The 22,641-nt window shown below is 36.5% G+C and overlaps 1 protein-coding gene across 1 annotated transcript in view; it reads left to right on the top strand.

Annotated features, from left to right (window-relative positions):
- LOC137398621 (uncharacterized) overlaps positions 1–16,281 on the top strand; it is a 65,243-nt gene extending 48,962 nt beyond the window's left edge. Inside the window, exons 13-20 of the mRNA XM_068084788.1 lie at positions 318–467; positions 1,283–1,463; positions 4,955–5,141; positions 6,755–6,856; positions 7,733–7,810; positions 8,530–8,590; positions 14,126–14,311; positions 15,743–16,281. Coding sequence (XP_067940889.1) covers positions 318–467; positions 1,283–1,463; positions 4,955–5,141; positions 6,755–6,856; positions 7,733–7,810; positions 8,530–8,590; positions 14,126–14,311; positions 15,743–16,089 — 1,292 coding nt within the window. The 3' untranslated portion in view covers positions 16,090–16,281. The remainder of the gene's footprint in view (positions 1–317; positions 468–1,282; positions 1,464–4,954; positions 5,142–6,754; positions 6,857–7,732; positions 7,811–8,529; positions 8,591–14,125; positions 14,312–15,742) is intronic.
- Positions 16,282–22,641: the final 6,360 nt, after the last annotated feature.

Below are 22,641 nucleotides of genomic sequence, written 5' to 3'. Positions count from 1 at the left end.
GTTAAACGCTCAGAAGAAAAATACATCTTTTTCTTCTGAGCGTTTTAGTCGAGCAACTGAGTTTACTCAGCCTTAGGATCAGGTGGTTAGACGATTCCCCGAATTATCTCGGGCTCATGGTTTAAAGGGGTAAAGAAATCAGAGTCGGTCCCTTCTACAATCTCTCTAGCATCGAGTAACTCTTTACATCAAAGCAAGACCTTTCCTAATGTCATTATACGTGCAAAGTCAGTGGGTGACAAACAATATATATTTCTCTTGTCATTTATTCCTATTTTGAAGGAATGGCCTGTGGTTATGATATCATATCTTTGTAGTATCGCGTTTGCCACTACTCAGCCTGATCGTTCTTCCTATCCTAGCCACTCCCATTATTGTTCTTATCGCTATTTACTGCCGCCGGAAGAGAAGAAAACAGAGTAAACAGAAGGATATGCTGACTTTGATGGATACTCGATCGCACTTTAGTAAGTATATACATGACATATAGTAAGTATATGTGTACCACAGACAGTAAGTATATGTATATGAGAGAGTAAGGGACTTTTGTTCAGTCACTGGACGGTTATTCCCTTTACTGTTTGTGTTCGCAATGTGAATTTCTTGTAACTGTTTAGATCATCAGACATATTGACAACCTGTTTATAGATTTTTCAAATCAAATCCAGCAACTTCAATCAAATCCAGCAACTCCAATCAAGTCAAATCCAGCAACTCCAATTAAATTCAGCAACTCAACTCAAATCTAGCAACTCCAATCAAATCAAATACAATCCAGCAAACAATGGAATAGATAGATTGTGGATTGTAAGCAGCTGGTATAGTTAGACACAAGGATCTATCGTTCGTCAAGGTGCACTCAGGCTAAACATTTGCACCTATTTCTTGACCTTGATGTTTGTACACATGGCTTCCTTTATTTAACTACTAGATGTACTACCCGGCATTGACCGGGTAATAAAAAAGCTAATAATAATATGGCAATAGCTATAGCTGGACACACACGACCAACTTTGAGAAATATATATATATAGATTCCGTTGATCTATACCTTACACCCTTTATGGTTGACCACCATTAAACCACCAAAGGGACAAACACAATGAGTTAGTGTTCAAGTACATGTTGTGGGTTGTTTCTGTGTTATGGCTCAGCCTTTACAGATAATTTCATGCTCGTTCATTTGTCTTTGCAACATCTCTGTATTTGCTCTCTATACGGCGCGCCGTATTCTCTCAAAATTATTATTTTAGGATTTGTCATTGAGTATGTATATTTGCAGCGGTCGGTACGGGACCAGACGAGGGGATGCTGATTGGCCCAACATCTCTGGCAAGCTTCATTGCGTTTGCTGCTGACGATCGGTCGAAGAACCGGTATGAAGAACTCTACCAAGTACTTAGTGATATCCTCTCCAACTATTTTAGCTGCAAAGTGCATCGGTACTCGGACATATGTCGTCGGTGTGTATTATTGTATTGTACTTATAAAGGGTTTCTGGCGCGTTACTGAATGTATGTATGCTAGGTTGTGGTTATTAAAGACAGATAAGACTAGTAGTAACAGGTACTTCTTGCTGCTCTTGCGTTAGGGTCATATAATGGAAAGCTACTCTCTAATGTAATATACATGTAAGCAATGTCTGAACCCTTGGTTGGAAGTTGGGAACAAATCACACCTTACCCGATTCAAGCACATGACTTTCAGTTTGATAGCTTGGCATTCAATCACCTGCGCCTAACGACTGCCATCGGTGTTTGGGAATATTATTATTATTTTTGTGGTGATATTTTTATATTGTTAATATTATTATGATGACATATTTATATTATTCTTGTGATTGTATTGCCTCTAATATGCTGGCAGTCTCATGCGTTGTGAGAGATCGTCAGGTGTAATAATTATACACACAATTATTTCGAAGTGTTGCAAGGCAGTTTATTTGCGCCGGTGGTAGAGTGTTGGACTATCTAGCCCAGGGGTCGGCAACCTGCGGCTCTGGAGCCTCATGGGGCTCTTTCATCCCCTCGCTGCGGCTCCCTCTGACTTTGGAATTTTCTCCTCTTATTACCATATGCCAAGTAATTCATAAAAATATAGAAATTTTATCACTAGATTTTGTAAAATAATTTTAAAAATTGTAAGTATGGTGATAAATCAAACATTGTCATTTTTTATGCGTCATTATTTGTTCTACAGTCATAATTCAACTTACGAGCTTAATGCGTTCCGAGACTGAGCTCGTATGTCAATTTACTCGCATGTTGGTGCAATTTATTTATATATAGAACAATTAAATATATTTTGATTGGTTTCCATACTCTAAAAAAAGCAAATAAAACACTCAAAACAAGTTATTGTAACAGAAAAAACATGTTGGTTATTGTCCTTACGTACTACATGCTTTCAAAAAGCAGCAAATAAAAAATAATGCAAGGAAATGTGATTAATTAAAATGTAAAATTAAATAAATACAAAAGCAGTTAACACTCGCATTTGCCAGGGAGGGAGATATAAGTTATCCTTCGTTACAACAGTTGACTTTGATAAATTTGGATTTTATCAAAGTGTTAAAAGACAAACTTAGAAGTAAACCTAAAACCAAACTTTCATTTTCAACTAAACGTAATTAAAATTTCTTCGGCGTTCATAGTTTGATGTTTCTCGCTGGTTAGCGAGAAACTTTAAGGACGTTTGCCTTTGTCGCCCTCGCAACATGTTGCGATTAGGACGAATACAGGTGTCGTCACAAATGGTTAACGCACGACCACTAGCCAACTTGTCCGAACGTCTATTAAACAGTTTGAATAGATAGCGCCGGCCTGTTCACATAGCATCGTTTCAGTTACGCTGTCACTGGCCAATCGTTTGTCCAATGCCATCAGCAGTCGTGAAGATCGCTGCGCCGTTTAGAAACTATGGTTAGTCCTTTTGCGAACTAAATGCCCTGAATATAATCCTTTTGTTTGATAATTATGAATGTATTTCTGTCATATTGCCGAGCTAGCTCAATCACGCATACACATTTCGCATATTTTTTAATTATTTTCCGTTTAATATCAATTGTTATCATTTGCTTAGTCTTTGCATTATCTTTCATTTTACTGACAAACTTTTGGTCTACGCACAGTACTTTTAATTCACATAATTCTGCAGTGGAAATCGCGCACAAAAACACGGTACAAAAGTATAACCTGAGCAGTTGGAAAATACAGAGTGATTCTGTTCTCATAAAACACTTCCGGCATACTTGGCAACTGACTCAAGTGCTCGTATCTCAAACATGGCTCGTATGTTAGTGCTAAAACTTGCTTGAAAGCTGGCTCGTATTTCAAGTTTGTCGTACGTTGGAGCACTCGTAAGTTGAAGTATTACTGTATTATTATTAGTACCTTATCACTTGATCGTCACGTGACTGTAACATAAAAGTATAGAAAATCATCTTAACGGATTCGCCAGGAAGGCCAGACCGCTATGAGATACCTTCTGATATTATTTCAACGAACTGGTTTAATTAAACAATTAGAATCTAGTGAGGCTGGCCAGCCACTTAGGTCTGCAATATCGTCAACAACATTACTGACTAACAACAACACTATTACAAGTAATACACTTTATAACAATTTATGCGCTAATAAAACCACCGAAATTATTTTATTGCTCTTTGCAAAAGTGTAATTTTGTTTTCTCAGCAGTTAAATCATTATACATGCCACAAATTTTCGTTTTATGATGTAAACATGATATAAAAACACTAAAAGCTAAACAAAAAAGTTACATGCGGCATTTATTTATTAATTTGAAATATGAAAGGGGGTTTGTGGCTCCTATTGCGTTTTCTTGTGGAAAGTGGGTTCAAATGGTTCCTTGAGTGGAAAAGGTTGCTGACCCCTGATCTAGCCAAAAGTCATCAGTTGTAATCCTGTTTTAAGCGATCTTTCATCCTAACATCCAAGCGAAGTGTAGCGATGGATGGCCTGATAGACACGGATCTTATCATAGTAAAGATTGTGATGGCATCGTTATATTATTACTAGCGGAGTGGCTGGTGTTGCACAATTATCAAAAATCTACTTATAAACAGTGACAGGTAATGTAGTTGTTTAGCCTTTCCCATTAGCCTTTCACGTTGCCAATGGCTAATTTGAGTAAGTTGAAGTTGCAAAACTTACTACATGGTAATAAGAGCCGTGAGAGCAAGCTTTCATGCTGGTTCAAACTATCTCGGCATCGATGCCACAATACTTCGGTGCTCATCGATGATAACGATGTTCACGCTATCACAAACCCATCCGCATTTGCGTCGGGAAATACTCCGTGACGTAGCGTTAACATTTCTCTTTTTAAATTTTCGCGAAGAAACCTCTTTGTTTTTGCGTGCTGGAATCAAAAGCTAGTCCCGCAGCGACTATCATAGATGATTATAAATAAATCTAGCCTTTCGCGAATGCGAATTACCATCGCCGAAATGGTTCGCATTAAAAGGGCGGTCATCGATGCTCGGCGAAATATCAGGAAAGTTTGACTGCTGCAAATTTTCCCGATGTGTCTGCATTGCTCCATAGATGCCATCGATTCACGGTTTACATAATTGATGATGAACGCCAAAAGAAAAACGCTGACGTACAGCGATATGGTGTGAACCAGCCTTTAGTGTCGTTGTGCCATAATGTAATGCTATATGTATTTTTATCCACTTAGCGTCATATATCGCCTAATGATTCCATCAATCTCGCTTAGCTCAATTTCTAAGATATTTGTCTGGTGAATAGGAGGTTCTGAGATCAAATCCAGCATGAAATGGATATTTCATTCCTAAATTTTAATAGCTGCAGCTGGACAAGCCGATCTACACACAAACTTTGAGATTTATAAATATATTGTTTGTCATTGTATCTTTATATTATTTTTATGGTGGTATCTTTATATTATTATTGTGATTGTATATTTGCAGAAATTCTTCCGAATTTCAAAATTACAACGTGGCTATCATCATTTGCACCCCAGAGCTGTGTGAGTCTCATCAACAGGCTATATTTCACGCTGAACAAGATGCGTTGCCTCTGGCCCAGCTCTATCATCAGAAAGTTATGAATCTTCTCCTTGCCCCTCCCTCTCATGAGTCCCTCAGAAAAGTCCTCGTTAGTTCTTTACACTGTTACTCACTGTGCCTGAAAATTTACCTGCGTAAGGTTGTCAGATAGTATGTTCACTCCACTTCACAAATGAGTCATACATAACTCCATAAAACGGAGACTTGATCAGAGTCAGTTAATGATGCCAACGATTTCTTACAGAGTTTTCCAAAAGTTGTTGATAAAATGTTTTTTATAAATGTATTTGAATGCCTTTAAGTAGAACCCACTTGGTTTTTATATGCAACAACAATATTTACTATAATGAGAGCCGTGTTTGTCCGTCCGTCCGTCCAAAACCACGGGAAGGAGGTTGGGCATAATTCCTAGAAGCCAAGCTTTTAGAACAAAAAGTTGCTTTCAATGGGATTTGAACTCGCAACTTTCAGCTTACTTAACCAACACTCCACTATCTGCACCAATCAACCACCTTGCTGCCAATCATTACACCTTACATGTTTTAGTTGCTCTAATTCACTACCTACACTCACAAAGTAACAAACGCCTATCTATAGAGGATGATATGTGATAAAACGTAACATTACTATGTACAGTACTGTATAGAGTTCTTACCATCGAGACAAATGTAGTGGCTAACGACGGTGTGAGAGAAACTTGACAGCAACACGTTTGGTACACTAGACTTTTGTTACACTTTGTAGCATAACGTAAACTTTAAATTTTACTTGAATGAGTTTAGCTTACTAAATGCGCACTTGAAATTAAGTTTTAACTTTACACTAAATTTAATTCTAGTTGTGTCTTTGGTTTCATTTTTTTATTACCTTCCAGCTTGGCTCTTCTGCCTCACTTTCAGCCAGCCTTTTCTTTCAAACTTTCAAACTGATTCGATGAAAAATGTCATGCGATGCTGGTCTGGAAACGGCCTCTCGCATACTTGCCCACCTAGCGCCTCCTTCGAGAAATGTCTCGTATGCTCGTATCTCAATTTTGTCTCATATCTCAAATCAAAAATTTGCTCGAAATTTATCATATTTTGGGCACCCGTATGACTCTAACAGTAATAAAATAACAGTTCTTTCTCTTTCCATCTGGTTTTATGTTTTTCAAACTTTTGATTGATAAATATTACAAAGAACTAAAATTATTCAACATATATAACTTTTCCTATTATTTATTACTCCATGATTGATCACTACGCTGCCTTTGCGAATCAGCTCAATTGGTCAAGTTGACAAAAGTGCCAATTAATCATTGCAACATACGTCTGCTTAAATACCCATAAACTTCAACTTAGATTCAGCTAAACACAAACTTCATGACATACTACTTTGTTTTTTAGTCATGTACTAAACAGTAGTTCGAAGGAGTGTGGTGCGCTGTCAGCTGTACTAACTATATGCATAATTATTGCAACACATGGAAGGTGGTTGAGTGGTGCAACTGGTACTAAGCTTGGCTGGGAACCTGAATCTCCAGGTTGGGTTTCCATGCAATGCAATCTTTTTTCCTATCATCTTAGCCTTAGGCCAGCTTCGGACAGACATGGCTCTTATTATGATGATTGGACTTAGCCTTAGTTTCTCTCCTTGTACTAACACAGTGTCTTAATCGCTGACATATTTTAACTCTATTGGTGCCAACTCTGTTAATGCCAGGTAACATTTGACCATATTCCTCGCTGTAATCTTGATGCTTTGACCAAAGACCTTCCAACTAGACCCGTTATTCTCAGCCTTCCCTCACAGTTAAAAGAATTGGTAAGGATTGCTATGTCTATGACACTACAGGTCTACATAGACCTCAAACTTAGCTATGAGAGTCTGTTACTGCTTTTATCACATGTCTATTGAGAGCATTGTAGTGTGTCTCTGTCTATACTGCGCATACTATAGGGCTTTCTACAGGTCCAATCATTAGCTCTCTTCATTATGGAGCAGCGCTTCCCTATTGGTTTCCATCATCCTTACTACCGGTGAGGTCAGTTTCGCACCCCTTATTCTGAATGAAACAAAGACGGCTCAAAACAATAAAAAAGGCATATTGGGAATATATACAAACAATATGTTATTGATTGGTCTTTTTGAGAAAGAGTCTAATGTTTTCACACGGCAGCAACATATAAACAACTCAATTTATGATCTTCAACTGTTTTCTTGTATCGTGTCTGCTATTATCTGGTTGAAACATGGTTCCTTGTGGGCAAGTGAATTGGCAGATCATTTTCAGTATTGATGGGTTATTTTTTATTATTGATGGATTATTGATGTTTGGTGTTAAGAAAATATGAAAATCTAGGTTCAAATAGACGAGTTGTTACAACAGCAATCACTTTCTTCGTCTTCACGATTGATTCTTGTATAAAATGTAGATACCTTGTTGATACCCTGTTGATAGCATAGCAAAATCAAATTGAGCAACTCTTTTAATTTTACTAGCAGCTGTCTTTGCCACTGTATACTATAAATGGTTCTCATCAAAATAGCACAACCATCATTAAAAATTCACTTGCAAGCTTTGTCCACGAGAGGTAAACTCACAATGTCTGGCCCTCACATGTGTTATTGTTATCGTCATCACTGTTATGTTTTATGGTTGATCGACTAACTATCCCATGTCTGTCTCTATCTGCCCAGGTGCTTACTATGTACGACGCTGACGATGGTACTGAAGTTTCTTCCTGGGGATTCTTCTCTAGCAATGGAAAAGAGTTGGTAAGGTCCAGCATTTTGTTGAAGCACAGCTTAGAAGTTATCTCCTTTGCTTTGAAATTTGCTCTACATATTTGGTTGTGGCCTTGGTTGAGTTCTATTCAGCGTAGACCTCGTATGTAGCTTCGAGTTCACCGTTGATAGTAAAGTGATAGGGTTGGAGGGTGAACATTGACTTACTAGATAAAAAAACTCATATAATAGATGTACACACCAGCTATACAATAGAGTGTACACTTGTCATATAAAAAAATGTACACCTATCTTATAATTTATGTACACTCACTATGCAGTAGTGTACACGTGTCATACAATAGAGTTTACCCTTGTCTTACATTAGATGTACATTTGCAATACAATAAAGTGTCCACCTGTCATACGTTTGATGCACCTTTGCTATGAAATAGTATACACCTGTCATACTATAGAGTGTACACCTATCTTACATCGGATGTACATTCGCTATAGTGTACACATGTCATATCATAGTGTGCATTCGCTGTACAATGCCAATCAATGCTTGGGGATCTACAATAGTTCAAAAACTGCTAGGGTGAAGGGCCATGTTAAGGTCACGATGTCAAGTGAAATAGTTTACTATAAAACTACAAAATAAATACGTAAAATATTTCTACCGTACTGTTCACATGTTGAGCAAGCAATATTGAGAGCAGTCATTATGAAGGTCAAGGCGGTGATGATATAGTTCACTGTTCTTGTAGTTAGAGAAACTGGTGACAAAGATACAAGCTGTCTCTACATTCTATGAGGATTCAGGCTACGGTGAGAAATCTAGTGTCTTCCACAAAAGTCATCGTTTTTGTGTCCAATGAAATCAACGTTTAGCTATGCGATGGACTGCAATTATTAGCCGTTTTTTTTACATCAGCATCAACGATAAAGTGTACACACTATACAGCTCTAGGTGACGGCTAATCAATTACAAATTACGCAATTGCATTGGTGATATCGAAGGTCCTTTTGTTATCTTTTAATTATCTGCTTACATAATTCATCATAAAGCGTAGTTCTTCGCCACGCTTCCGAATATGAATTGACATTGATCTTCACAACCGTTGAAATTAGATTTGATGTGACCAACCAACGGACAGCCTACCAAGATGCGAATAGTTGCGATCATCTGTGTCAAAGTTCAACATGTTGAAAGACCATCGCATCATCACCAGCAACAATTACGTTGGCTGCTCATCACAAAATGACATCATAGCAGCCCATCGCTGGTGTCTATCACGCAGCTAATCGTCGATTCGAGCGATAATGTGCACGGACCTCAAGAGATCATTGCACAAGGATGACTCATCTGCATTGGTTCTAAGCCGACAAACTCATTTTGTGTAAAACGAAAAACTTGTAAAAGCAGTTTTTGCGCAAGTCGTCGACTCAAGGTCGGTGAAATGCTACATACTATATTGGTATGGTTTTGATGGCCGTCATTTATGGAGCCCAACATGGATTTGACCAATCATATCTCGCAATGTTGAAAGTGCTGAAAATACAAGCAAATGGAATGGCTATCGATGTTCCATTTCATCGGCTAAAAGGGTGACTCATTTTAGTATAGTTAGAGTTTTTAGTTGGTGGTGTGAAGTCTTTGTAAAAGCATATTTCAAATCCTATACAGAGTAAAAGTCATTCCATCTGACTTTCTCAGCGGAAACAAAACTCCGACAAACCATCCTGGTGTAAATGCACCGTATGATGGCATAATTTCAACATAGTCAGTTGGGAGTTGTCAACACTACTGCCAGGTTGTGGGCATAATTTAAACCGCATCTCTTTCATCTTTTTGTAGCTAGACTGAGCTCATCTAATCTGCATAAAGTTTAAATCAGGTGTTTAATAAATACAGTTAAAGGTCGTGTAGAGTCAGCTAAAGGTGAAACAATCTGTTAACACCTTAATCTCATTCTGTCAACTTCTTAATCTGACAGCGTCTTAATATGTTAATATCTTAAAACGTTAATACTGTGCTGTTAAGCAGTTTTTTGTGTAAAACAACAAATTTCAGGTCATTTGCAGCATCACTGCTTCAAATGTAATTGGCCAGTAACTGGCTAAATTGGAATTTTATATTTGGCCTAGACTCCAAAAACAGCTACAAGTTTGACGAGACACTTGAATACCTCTGAAATGAATTGTTATATACAGGTGTCACAAGTTAGCAGTGATGTACATGTAGGCGTCAAAAGATGTAGAGGATTTTCGTCTATTTCTGTTACCTGCATAGATATATAAACCTAGATTGGCCAATAATAGCTACTCCCATCTGTTGCCCTGTCAGACTTAAATAGCATGGCGTAAGGTCATTGTATTGTACCTCACGCTTGACTGCATTGTTGATAACAGTGGAGCTAATGAGGAGAAGCTGACAAAATCACATTCATTTTCACATAAAAACCTTCTTGGATACATAATCCAGTAAACTAAAGCAATTCTGTGATAATATCTGATAAACACCATAGATTAAAACTATAAAAGCTATGAATTGTTGCACACAAATCATGAGCCATCAGGGCTATATTTGCCACCCTCTCCTATCCCCATTCTCTCTTTTCCCCTTCTCCAAAGAAGAAGTGAGAAGGGGAAAAGAGAGAAGGGGGAAAGGAGAGGGGGGCTAATAGCCCGCCCACTCAAAGAGCCAGACCCTGGCTAGGTAAATAGACTAATATCATGCTGGACTAAACAAGACTAAATATGATGAGTATGCAAGTATGTGTCAAAAATGAGACAGAATGATTATTTTACAGCTGGCTATGTAGCTGGCTAGGTTACCAAAACTGAAGTGTAATGATTGTATCACTAGCAACGTGGACATTACCGACTATGATGTAAACCAAGCAACGAATTCCCTAATCACAGTTAAGAATCGTGGTGACTTGACTTTGTCTTCGCCTGTGGTGATTGAGGTTTGCAACCATCGTGAGAAAGCGATGAGAGTGTTGCTTAGTAGTGCTGGATTGGTGAAAAACCTTCACAGGCTAGCACTAATTGCCACCATGGAGAAGTTGCTGAGATTCAACATTATGCTATTGTTTAAGTGTAATCATCAAGCTAGTAGCCTAGCTCGTGAGATAGCAAAGAGATATATTTCGATTAGGGCGCATTGTGAAGCTAAGAATAGAGCTGGCACGTGTAGCTCATCTGGTCTTGACCCACCGGGTCAGAGGTGCCCGGGTTGGGTCACCCAACCCTCAGGTCTTCCTATACAAAGACACTGCTAGGTTTATGGCTAAACAACAGCGGTTGTATATCGTTTTTTAAGTGCGATTGAAATGGAGTCGCATATAGTCCTAGCGCGGAAGGACCAGGCAAAATAAAACAAGGTGAGTCAAGACTATATTTTTACGTCTGCGACAATAGTCTTTGGACTATAGGTTTCACTACGTTTTTCGGCAAGAAATAATCAACATGTCAGTGGTCTGGGAGTTCATGAAGCCAGTCACGAAAGGAAAATACCAAGTTATTTGTACAATATGCCAAAGCAAGTTAAAGGTTGACTTGCAACAAAGTTCACATTACAGTTATTTGGTATCATAAGATTCACCCGTTTTACTCTGTTTTGTGTTGTAGGTGTGAAATATATGGGAATGTGATTACAAGCTCTTAAAATCTAAAAAATGAACAGTTAATCGCAGCCACACGAGACCACCGTAGTTTGGATTCGCTTTCCGAAACGGCTCAAATGGGACGTAGTTGTTACAGGATGGTTTCTGTTTACACTTTTATGCAACCTCATTCATCGAAATATTTTCACAATTATACTTCACGAATTCAATAAAACCATGTCTATTGTTCTTACGCGTCTGTTTTATCGTCATTGTAATGTTGTCACTTTTAGCACTGATATCTATCTTATAACTTACTGTAAAAAATCTTTAAACTTTTTAACCTTACCTCGAAGGAGTACATATCATTGTCTGATAATCATTACGAGCCTGTTGGTCCTGTGATAACCGAAAAGTGCTGCAAAAACTATTTTCGAAGTATTGGGTCACGTGATCAGATTACGACTTGACGATTGAATAATGCCGAAACAAAACTGTAAAGTAGCGAGCATCTATATTTGATACAGGGTATTCGGTGAAACCCAAAGTGTTTGTCATAAACTAGTGCTACGATAAGTTTTATATTGAGATTTTTATTGGCTTTTCAATTCACGTGAGAACATCACATGACAAGACGATAACCAAACTGTAATGATTACGTCAGAGAATTAAACAGATTCCAATCTATGGCGGCTTTTTGTTTTTGAGCTTTTAAGAGCTTGTAATCACATTTCCATGTATTTGGCACCTACAACACAACAGAGTAAGACATGGTGAGTCTTTTGATACCAAATAACTGTAATGGGAATTTTGTTGCAAGTCAACCTTTAAGCTACAAAGAAGGGTCCACTTCAATACTATTGAGGCATTTACAACGAGGGCATCCTGAGGAACTTAAAAGCGCGTCTAAGAACCTTCAACCCAGCAAATTTATTTTATTTTTAGTTGCTTTCACTAATACCAGAAGTTTTCGGGAAGTGATGGATTTTTGCTTTCCACTATGCTGGGTTATCTATTTTTTATATTTGTAAAGTATTTCTTAACTAATCTCTTGTTGATTATAATAGTAGTTGAAAATTAAATCTGTAATAAAAACACTAGCCAAATCATGCCATTAATCTATCACCCATTGAGTAGCACTGATTCACCAATGTATAGCCATAAATTGTAGATTGCATCTATAGACTAAGCCGCAAAATATAATGATTGCTGTGTTAATGGTTTCTTTTATCTCAGTTTATTGATGTCACAACATTAGGCTGTAATAAAACTATCTCTTAACCTTAAATGAATAATAAATCGCGCGTGCTGACCTGGTCCAACTCGATCTTGGCCCTCATTGCTGACCCTGAGTCTGGTCCGATCCTGCATTCCTTGGTCTCGTTCCAGCTCTAGCCAAGAAAGCCATTGATTCCATTTCCCTGATCAGATCAAAACTTCACAGGCTCATCATATTAAGTCATGTTTAGTTCAACATGATATTAGTCTTTTACTTAGCCAGGGTTTGGCTCTTCGGATGGGTGGGCTATTTGCCCTCTCTCCTTTCCCCCTTCTCTCTTTTCCCTTTCTCACTTCTTTGGAGAAGGGGAAAAGAAAGAATGGGGATAGGAGAGGGTGGCAAATATAGCCCTGCTGGCTCATGATTTGTGTGCAACACTTCATAGCTTTTATACTTTTAATCTACGGTGGGTGGTTATCAGATAATATCACAGAATTGCTTTAGTTTACTGGATTATGTATACAAGAAGGTTTTTATGTAAAAATAAATGTGATTTTGTCAGCTTCTCCTCATTAGCTCCATTGTTATCAACAGTGCAGTCAAGCATGAGGTACAATACAATGACGTTACGTCATGCTATTTAAGTCTGACAGGCTTTTCCCCATTGGCCAATCTAGGTTTATATATCTATGGTTACCTGTTTCACAGTTTCTAGTCTAGAGTAATTTTTTCTGATACTGAGTCAGGCCAACCTATCAGATTATTAAAGCTTTACGAATACAAAGCACTGGAATACAAAGTAATTGTTGGTCAAATCCTGTCTTATTGCTATTCAGTTTCTTTACAACAACTTGGGTTTAAAGGTCATGTTGGGCCATCTTCAGGTAAAACACTCTGTTGGTTTTACACCATGCAGTCTTTTATGTCAAATCATCAAATTTCGCTTACACTAATAAGTAGAGGGGTCCTTCAACCCCTTCCCCCTTCAACCCCATCCCCCTTCACTGAACAATTCAATACATGAACTGAAAAATTCGCTATTAGTTTTTATGACATATTTGTATATGTAAGGTTTGAACGCTGTCAATTCATTAGTCAGCTGCTGCTCTCAACAATAAAGCACATTTCTTCCTAGATGTCATAGAGACCATTGTGTTTCAAATTGCTGTATTCAAATGTGCATATACAATTTATAGCCAGTTACATAACACCCGATACTTCAAATTAAATTTGAGGTATTTTTAAAAGTTAGTTTTCACAACTATTAAATACTTATTAGATTTAGTTCAAGTTGGCATTTATGTTGTTTAAAAATATAATACCTAAAACTAATTAGAAAAAAATAATTAGGTTAATTTTAAAACGCTTTACCAAAAAACAGGTTCTTCAAAGGATTAACAATGATCTCTGTATGAGCGATAGGGTTAACAATGATCTCTTTATGAGCGAGAATTAGTGCTTATTATGGTCCTACTGTTTAGCAATATTGGTAAAGGAATGAAATCTGTGGACAGATTGTCTCCTGTCATGTAGATACAGCAACAGTGACTACAAATGGACAGCTCATAAGGTTGGATCAGAGTGATATTGAGCAGGTTCGACTGGAAGCCCAACTACTGCAAGATCAACAGGAAGTACAGCAACAGGAAGTACAGAAACAGGAAATACAGCGATTGCAAAGCAGCCCATTGAATGCAATGATCCTACCAGCTAATAGAGGCAAGTGCATCATGATTTGGTTTTTTGTAATCATTTTACTAACCATGGAGTTGTCATCCCTTTTTCTAGTCATGGAGTTGTCAATCCTTTTGCCAACCATGAAGTTTTCCTCACGTTACTAACCATGGAGTTGTCATTTACTGTTTGCATATAGACCTCTAAAGTGTGTTTTTAGGTTCAGATTTTTGGTAATCCACAATATTAGTACAATCTTGCATAAATGACAGGCGTTGTCTTTACAATACAGGATAGAACTATTCGCATCCGTAAGCACTGTATGTTGCGGGTCGGTACCCCTTCCCTGATTTTTGTTTGCAGCTAAAAGTTTAGTTGACTTTGCAGTTTCCTGTTTGCTACACTCCGAGCAGCCATAAACTTATTTACTGTAACATATTATAGCAATTGTTTTCGTCAGTTAAGTGTTGTTGTGGTTTTACAAATTTATTTTTGATAACCGTAAAACTACAATTCAAACAACTTACTAGAGCATTATTTCTATCGAATTTTAAATTTATTAAAAATTATTTGTCAATAGCGACCCATACATTCATTTAACAACATACTGTATTTCAAATTCAAATTTTACCCAATTGTACAAAATTTTGCTACATGTACCTATTTTCAAGCTTTCACTGAATACATTGGTAGACTGTTTAAGTACGACTGTACGTCATCCAATGTGAATATCGAATAGTTGAGCTAGTTAGCCACTCTTTCAGACTGTCAACTTGTAGTTATAATTGTAGTTTTACGCATATCAAGAATAAATTTGTAAAACCACAGCAACTCTTTGCTGACTGCAACAGCAAGTGTTAGAGATTGTTATTATTATAGTACCTGTCACATTATTATTATTTAGTATTATTACATTTGAATGTACGCCATATTTCAAGACCCATTGAAGTACAAAATAACAGACACACAAAAACTGAGATTTATTTTACCATAATGAATGCAATGATGTATAAGTCGATAAAAATGTTTTTTTATTTCATATTTATTTATTTTCATATTAGATATATTTTATATGCTTATATAAGTTTTATATATATGATTCCATTAGGAAGTTACTCCAGATTAAAAATAAGCTGTTAGTCTTGTAACCGTTTCTACCAAATTCACAGACTTCATAAATGCGAGTGCTAATAACAGAGCTATTAATTGCATTTTTAAGGTCTAGCCATAGAGTTAAACTCATGTCTAACCATAGAGTTATTTATGTTAGACTCATGTCTAACCATAGAGTTATTTATGTTAAACTCATGTCTAACCATAGAGTTATTTATGTTAAACTCATGTTTAACCATAACAGTATTTATGAGTATTTTTCTCAACGTATTTTTCTTATGATATAAATAATTGAATTTTAGATTCATGTTTTTAACAGTGTCACAATAATTTCCAACTTTTGTCTGTATGTTTGACTTGCAGTTGGGGAAGGAGAGAGATTCCTAACTATAGTGCCTCGAGCAGAAGAGATGAAGTTTCTAAAGACGCTTTCAACAGACCAGCGTAGCGTTATTAGCGTGCCCGAAAGCACTTTTACAATTGACAGCTTGTTGACTGTCAATACCGAGCAGCAAAAATTGGCGGTACCTCGCCAGGAGGATTCTCCTTCAGCTCAGGAAATGGTCATTCGATCAGTGGCCAGCGATGTAGTGGCCAGCCATCCTTTTGTGTCTGATTCTGTCACGGATCAATCACCATCTGGAAGTGCCATTTCCACATGTCACGTTACAAGGAGTGACGGTACAGAGGTTGATAGGGTCTTCGCTTGATATTTGCATAGCCTTGGGCTAGCAAATAGCTTCAGCTAGCTTTGGGTCACCGAAAACGCTTGTCAGCATTGCGCTAATCACATCAGCATTTATTATTGCAAGTTTGACTAGTTTTTACGCATTTTGTTTATTTTTTTAATAGTGTTTTGAATATTTACCAATTTATAAAAATGTATTGATCTATGCAAGAATAATATAATTGCTTCACTTGAAGGCATGATTTTGTGATTTCTTTTCTATTAAGTTCTTGCAGTAGGTATACCTGGTGACTTATTCACAGCTAGTATTATACCATGACTAGCTTTGCCTCCCGGCATTGCCCGGGTGTTAAAAATTAGCTTATAAACTATGTAAGCTTACTAATTCTAAGCTAGTAATTCTAGTGAGCTAGTTGATAGGCGCTAGGCTTCTAATGACGGTACTCCATGACGTTGCATCAGCATTGTTGTCAAGCTACAGTTATTCTAATAATAGCTATAGCCCGAATACAGACAGACATACAACATACAGACATACTTTGAGGAATATATATGCCATGAAGAAGCCTAAGTATATGCATCCAATCATATCGGAGAGCATCTTTGCAATGACATGAATATTGAAAAGTCCATTGCAAGTAGGACTAGATAAAAGAGTAATCCATTGAAAAATTGTACATGCATTGAGGAGTTGTGTGCACACTGGATGGGGAGTTGTGTGCACATTAATAGAGAAAGGTGAGTTTTGTGAACCAAGTGTAGAAATGTGATCAGAGATAGTACAGTAATGATGGAAGCAATAACACGATTGGGCAAAATGGTGAAACGCTTTTCAAATATACCCTAAATCGACTAGCCTAATGCCCTGAGTTGCACGGGTATTGAAAAAAATAGTTTGTAAACATTACCTCACCTACTACAATACCTTTACACCACATCACTTGCAACTGTTTATAAGTTGGTTTTATTACTCGGGTATTGTCGAGCATTCACCTAGTGAGGCCATCTGCTAATCGTTACGTGTGACACAAAGTCGTTATGCGTATTTTAACCACTGTAATGAATATCTTTACCATTATTGAACACTATTATGTTTGGTTGAATGCCATAGTCTCACGACCAAACACGAGCGAAAGGATTGTTTGGGAGATTTACGATAAATGCATATGCGCTCACACAACTCACGAAAATTATTCATCAACAAATTTAACCATTTTTCAATGGAGTCGTTTAAGTATAATAATGATACAAAACACATATAAACCTACTTAAATATGCTATCAAGGCTTTATTATTTGTAGAAAATTTCCTAAACCTTACCCATCTGATCGGATAATACATAAATAGACAGATTAATTTGGCCCAAAATTGTCATTATAACTTGACAAGCCTTATTTTTATCAAAATTAAGACCGACAAACCGAACGTCGAGCGACAGAGAATAGAACCATTAAGTCGTGCGCATGTCACGAAAAAAAAGTGCACATGTCACCAGTCTATGGCATTGTCAATTGCCGAAGGTTTCTGTAATTAACGCAGAAGTGCTGAAAACTAATCATTTCTTTTTTGCCGATTTTAAGTAAGATTTTAAGTAAGATTTCAAAGTAACTGACGTTTGGGACACTTGAGTACTTTGGTATTCCTACTGATGTCCAAAGCAGTGAAAGTAAAGAAAATGACGATGATATTTTTTCCAACGATTGTTATGAGATTATTACAATATTTAATTAGAAGAATAATTATTCGATTTCATAAGAATTAATTGTAAAAATAATTAAACGATTTTATAAGATTTAATTATAAGAATAAGCTTTCGACTTTACAAGACCGAAGTATATAGTGACCGGTGTTGGGCAATATGTTACTGTTATTATTTTTTTTACATAGTTTTGTTAAAATAGATTTTTTTTAAATCTATATAAATATCACAACTTCTTGATATTGTTAGCTACGATGTTTTGAAATGTAAACATAATTGTGCATTGGTTTTCTATTATTACTGTATTACTATATTAATAACATTGGTTATTCTAGTAATATCAGTGCATTTTACTTCTAATATTGCATTTCTCCTATTGCGGGGGAGAGATATAAACATATAATCTTTTCCTTTCATTATTGCTGTTTGTTGTACATAATAACACCCAGTACATTACAGCTACCATTGCAGCAGTTATTCTGTTGCACTGCAGTGCCATTTGATTGCTAATATTGCATTTCTCAACCATCAGTACCCTTTCTTTTTTCCAATATCACTTTGGTCGTGGCTGTATGACAGGGGAATTTCCAGTCTAATGGATACGTGCAATACTTCTGGAACTGGAGGTTCAGGGATCAAATCCTCTGCGATGTACGTTTTTCAATGCTAGATTTTCATCTTTATAGCTGGCCACATTTATGAAAACAATAAACACTGAGATTTATGTTTATAGAAGTTGTTATGACTGAATGTTGGTGTTTTCAGTTACTCAAATTAACAAAGTGGAGTGAGGGGATTAATAACACGAGCGAACTAGCCACAATAATCCAGAATAATCCAGTATAACAAGGATTATTAATACTTGCACTCGCTTGGAGCAAGGGTTTTAATTGTTTATTATCTTACTTCCTAGACAGTTATTATTATTGTTAGTTTTTAATAGAAGAGACACGTAAATGAACAATTATTACATGGTTGAAGTTATTATTAAAAAAACTTAGTAAAACGAAAGTATGCAGGAACCTGTAATACCTGTTTTATAAAAAAACGCATGGCGAGTTGGTCGCTCCTTTTGGGATGTATGCAATCCGCCACGACAAATGTGGATTTTTGGGCGTAGTTTTTCGGATGTTGATTCAGTCAGCAGACAGGTCTCACACGTTTACCCACCAGGAATCCAAAAGAGAGAACGCCGCATAGACAGCAAATCTGATCTCCCTAAGCTCCGGGAAGTGTAGACAGGATCGCTCGCTGCTCACCGTCAAAGTAGGGACGGCATCGGGAAATTATCCCACTAAAGGAGAACTTGGGCTATAGTTCATGACACAGACCTGCTGATACGAATCTATTGGCTAAGGAAAAATCGTGCTACCCTTAGGCTAGCTCAAATAGGAGCTTATACCGCAGTACAGAGCAAGCCATGAGAAATAACCCAGCAAATGCACAGCGCGTTGGGAGCTATCCAAAGTAAGATGACAACTCCAAGTCTCAATAAGTAAATCAAAACTATCGAAACCGAATATAACAAAGTCAAACTAGAAAACTAACCATTTACATTTCCTTTCAAATAAATATGTATAGTCTGCTTAGGTGGTTATAACTACAGATTTAAAAGGAATATCTACAATTCTTTCAATAAAAGAGAGTGACGATGACTCGACTCCAAATTTATACTATAATATTCTGCTATAAATTGAAAAGTAGCCAAAATTTCATTTAGTTACTGGAAAAAAGTGTCCATTGATGTGAGTTTTTGTTGTTCTCAACTGTTGTTTAGTGTGGCAGGTAATGCAGAAAATCTTTATTTTGCATCTGAGCATCATATAGTCAATCAACACACATATGTTAACCTTTTCAAACGTTCCCTGCATAAAGCGTAAAGAAGCACATTATCCAGTGGCATCAGACTTACAACGGTATAAAACAATCCTGCCATTTCTGAAAGGTTTAATATGAGTAATACAATATAATTAATTTGAGTAATATAATATAATTAAAGATTTTATATCGTAGTTTTTTCACTATCACAAAATAACTTCTATTTTCACGGCACGCTATTTTCACGGCACGCCCTGCTGAAATACTACACAGCTACTGGTAGTATTTCAGCAGAGATACCACGATGCATGTTGAGTTGGATATCTTCGCATGATCTATGATTGCAAAATTAGCACCAGTTATCATCAACATTCTTGCCTCTGTCGTGGCTGGTCGCCAGATGCTACGGCCAGACTGCCTGTCTGATTGCCAGATCTGACCAAATGTCGTGTATGGACCAGCTATCAATCTTGCCCGTTAAATGAATGGCCAGAAGCGATTCTGGCTGAACTCTCTAGTCGCCAGATTTATACATTGTATTTGATTTCTACTAGCTGTCCAATTGCAACTAGATGTTATAACTACGTAGATTATTAGCATCACAGCTGATAATTCACCAACATATGCTAGAGTCCGATTAAAAGTTTCCTTTTTATCAGATGCCCTTCGAAGTAGCCATTTTTTCAAAAATTTATTGGGTGCAGCATTAACCGTGAGTCTACAGAAAACGGGAGTTATGGTAACAATGCTGGGTATGCTGGATATATTAAGAACATGACCCAACATGCTAGTGGGTCCTCTATATACACTAGTATATAATAGCCTGAAAATATATTATTGCTTAATCTTATACTTTTAGGAATATAAAAAATAATATTCCTGAACAATATATATTCAGGAAATATATGTTATTATATAATTTCTAATATAATATATTATATTAGAAATTATATCATTTCTGTATTATTTTTATACTGTTAAAAAATATATCTTAAGAGTATATATTACCTTTTTTATATTAGAAATAATATTTTCTGGAAATGCATCCTAATATATTTTAAAAATGCCAAAGCCAATCATGTCAACTGCAAGAGCTATATAATGGTAATAATATGAAATATTAATAATTAATATTTCATATTATTATTATTATTAAACCCACCTTAATAACAAAATATTCACATGTACACACCGTCCATCAGACTAATATTATTGCACAGGTGCCCTCTTGTTCATACACAGCTATATATACAGAGACAGACAGCGAGCCACAAAGATTGCCGTATCTATTTATAGATTTCAACCCAAGATAATGCCTCATTTGAATAAACTGAATTAAACGGATCAATTGATCAGACTAACTCAAATCTGACTTTAAGGTAATCTCAACAGAGAGAGCTCTGTGGATTACTCACCCAGTTTAGTTTCCGTATAATAACATTGCAACAAGCGTGAGGTACTATTTCTCTACCAATTTATCATCAAGAAAGATGAGCAAAGGTTATAGCTTGCACCATCATACGGGTTTCTGTTGCACCGAGTAAAATCACTTGGCACCCTGTAAGAATATAAAACATACTGACTAGCTGAATGCATGGCATTGCAGGGGTAACATAAAGAGTTTTTGCATGTCAAATATATTTTTATTAATATAACCAACATCACTATTCTAACTCTTAAATGAATGCCTTTGTTTATTTTTGTGTTCAATAAGTTTATGTTTACGCCATAAATACATATATTTATAGCATTTTGAGACGTCTGGCTGTGTACATTTCTTATACTACAGTAGCAGTCCATTGCAACATTAAAGATTGGCAGGTGAAATAAGTATGGCAGCAATTATTCCATAGCATGGTGAGATGGCTGCGCTGCGTAGTGGTTGGCACCCCTTTTAAAAAACAGTGTTTCCGAGTTCAACTCCAATGCGAAGCAGTATTTTCATTTATAACACTAACAAGCGTTGCAAATGTGCCTATTTTATTGCTATAACTGGACATATTACAAACCAACAAACCAACACTTATATTGTTATATAACATATATAGATACCTGGCAAGTAGGAAAGTCAGGAGCGTCTTGCTGGTGTGCCATCTGCCCAAGTTGACTAAAGAAATGCTTTTTTAATACATGGAAAGTCAATGATGAGTTTTTTTTCAATTAGCAAAGAGACACTGCCACACCATAATCACAATACACGACAATAATATATAATATAATATATAAGACAATAATATTGTCTTCAACAGGACAGCTGCAACAGTTCAACCCGAGGCAGCAATTGAACCTTGAATCGGAGCAATACGAATTTGTAATAACTTTTGTGTTAACGTGTTGCTGGAATTGTTGGTTCATGAATCATCAATACTCTGTTTCATGATATGGAGTAATATACCCAATTACAGCGTATACTAGCAACTGTTATTGCTACTGCTAACGTTCATTGCTTATGTAAATACTCAATAGTGAATAATAAAACTATTACATAATGCAATGATTACATAACTACATTGCAATAATACAATTATTTGTAATTACATCTATGATGATGCAGTTATTTAATAAATAATGATGTAATGTCACAAACTTTCTTTACTATAGCAAGAATGTCCATCCATTGCCACAGTTAGAGGTTTAAAAAAATATCGTACTACATGAGATTCAAACTCGTGTCATTCACTGTAGAAGCTCAGCTTTTCAATCATTTACCGTTTAGGATTTAATAATTATTGTGCCCATAGTTACTCCCCATGCTCTATTGGCACTCCTGATAATCTCTCACAGTACATGAGGCTGCTAAGGTACTGATATATATTTAAACACATGATTGAAAACCTAGCTTTTATTGTGTTTATGGAAAATAAACATCAATAGTGTACTATCTCTGTAGAGTTGCTATGGAATGACAAGTTTGAAAAAGTCCGGCAGTCGTAAAAAAGTCCCGCGGTCGAAAAAAAGTCCGGTGGTCAAAACAAATTTCCGCAATGGTAAAAAGTTTCATAATCGTAAAAAAGTCTCGGAGTTGGAAAAAGTTTTGCAGTCATAAAAAAGTACCAT

Source organism: Watersipora subatra, chromosome 6, assembly GCF_963576615.1.
Source record: "Watersipora subatra chromosome 6, tzWatSuba1.1, whole genome shotgun sequence".
NCBI lineage: Eukaryota > Metazoa > Bryozoa > Gymnolaemata > Cheilostomatida > Watersiporidae > Watersipora > Watersipora subatra.
The sequence above is the reverse complement of the archived record's forward strand: the minus strand, read 5'-3'. Positions and strand labels throughout refer to the sequence as shown.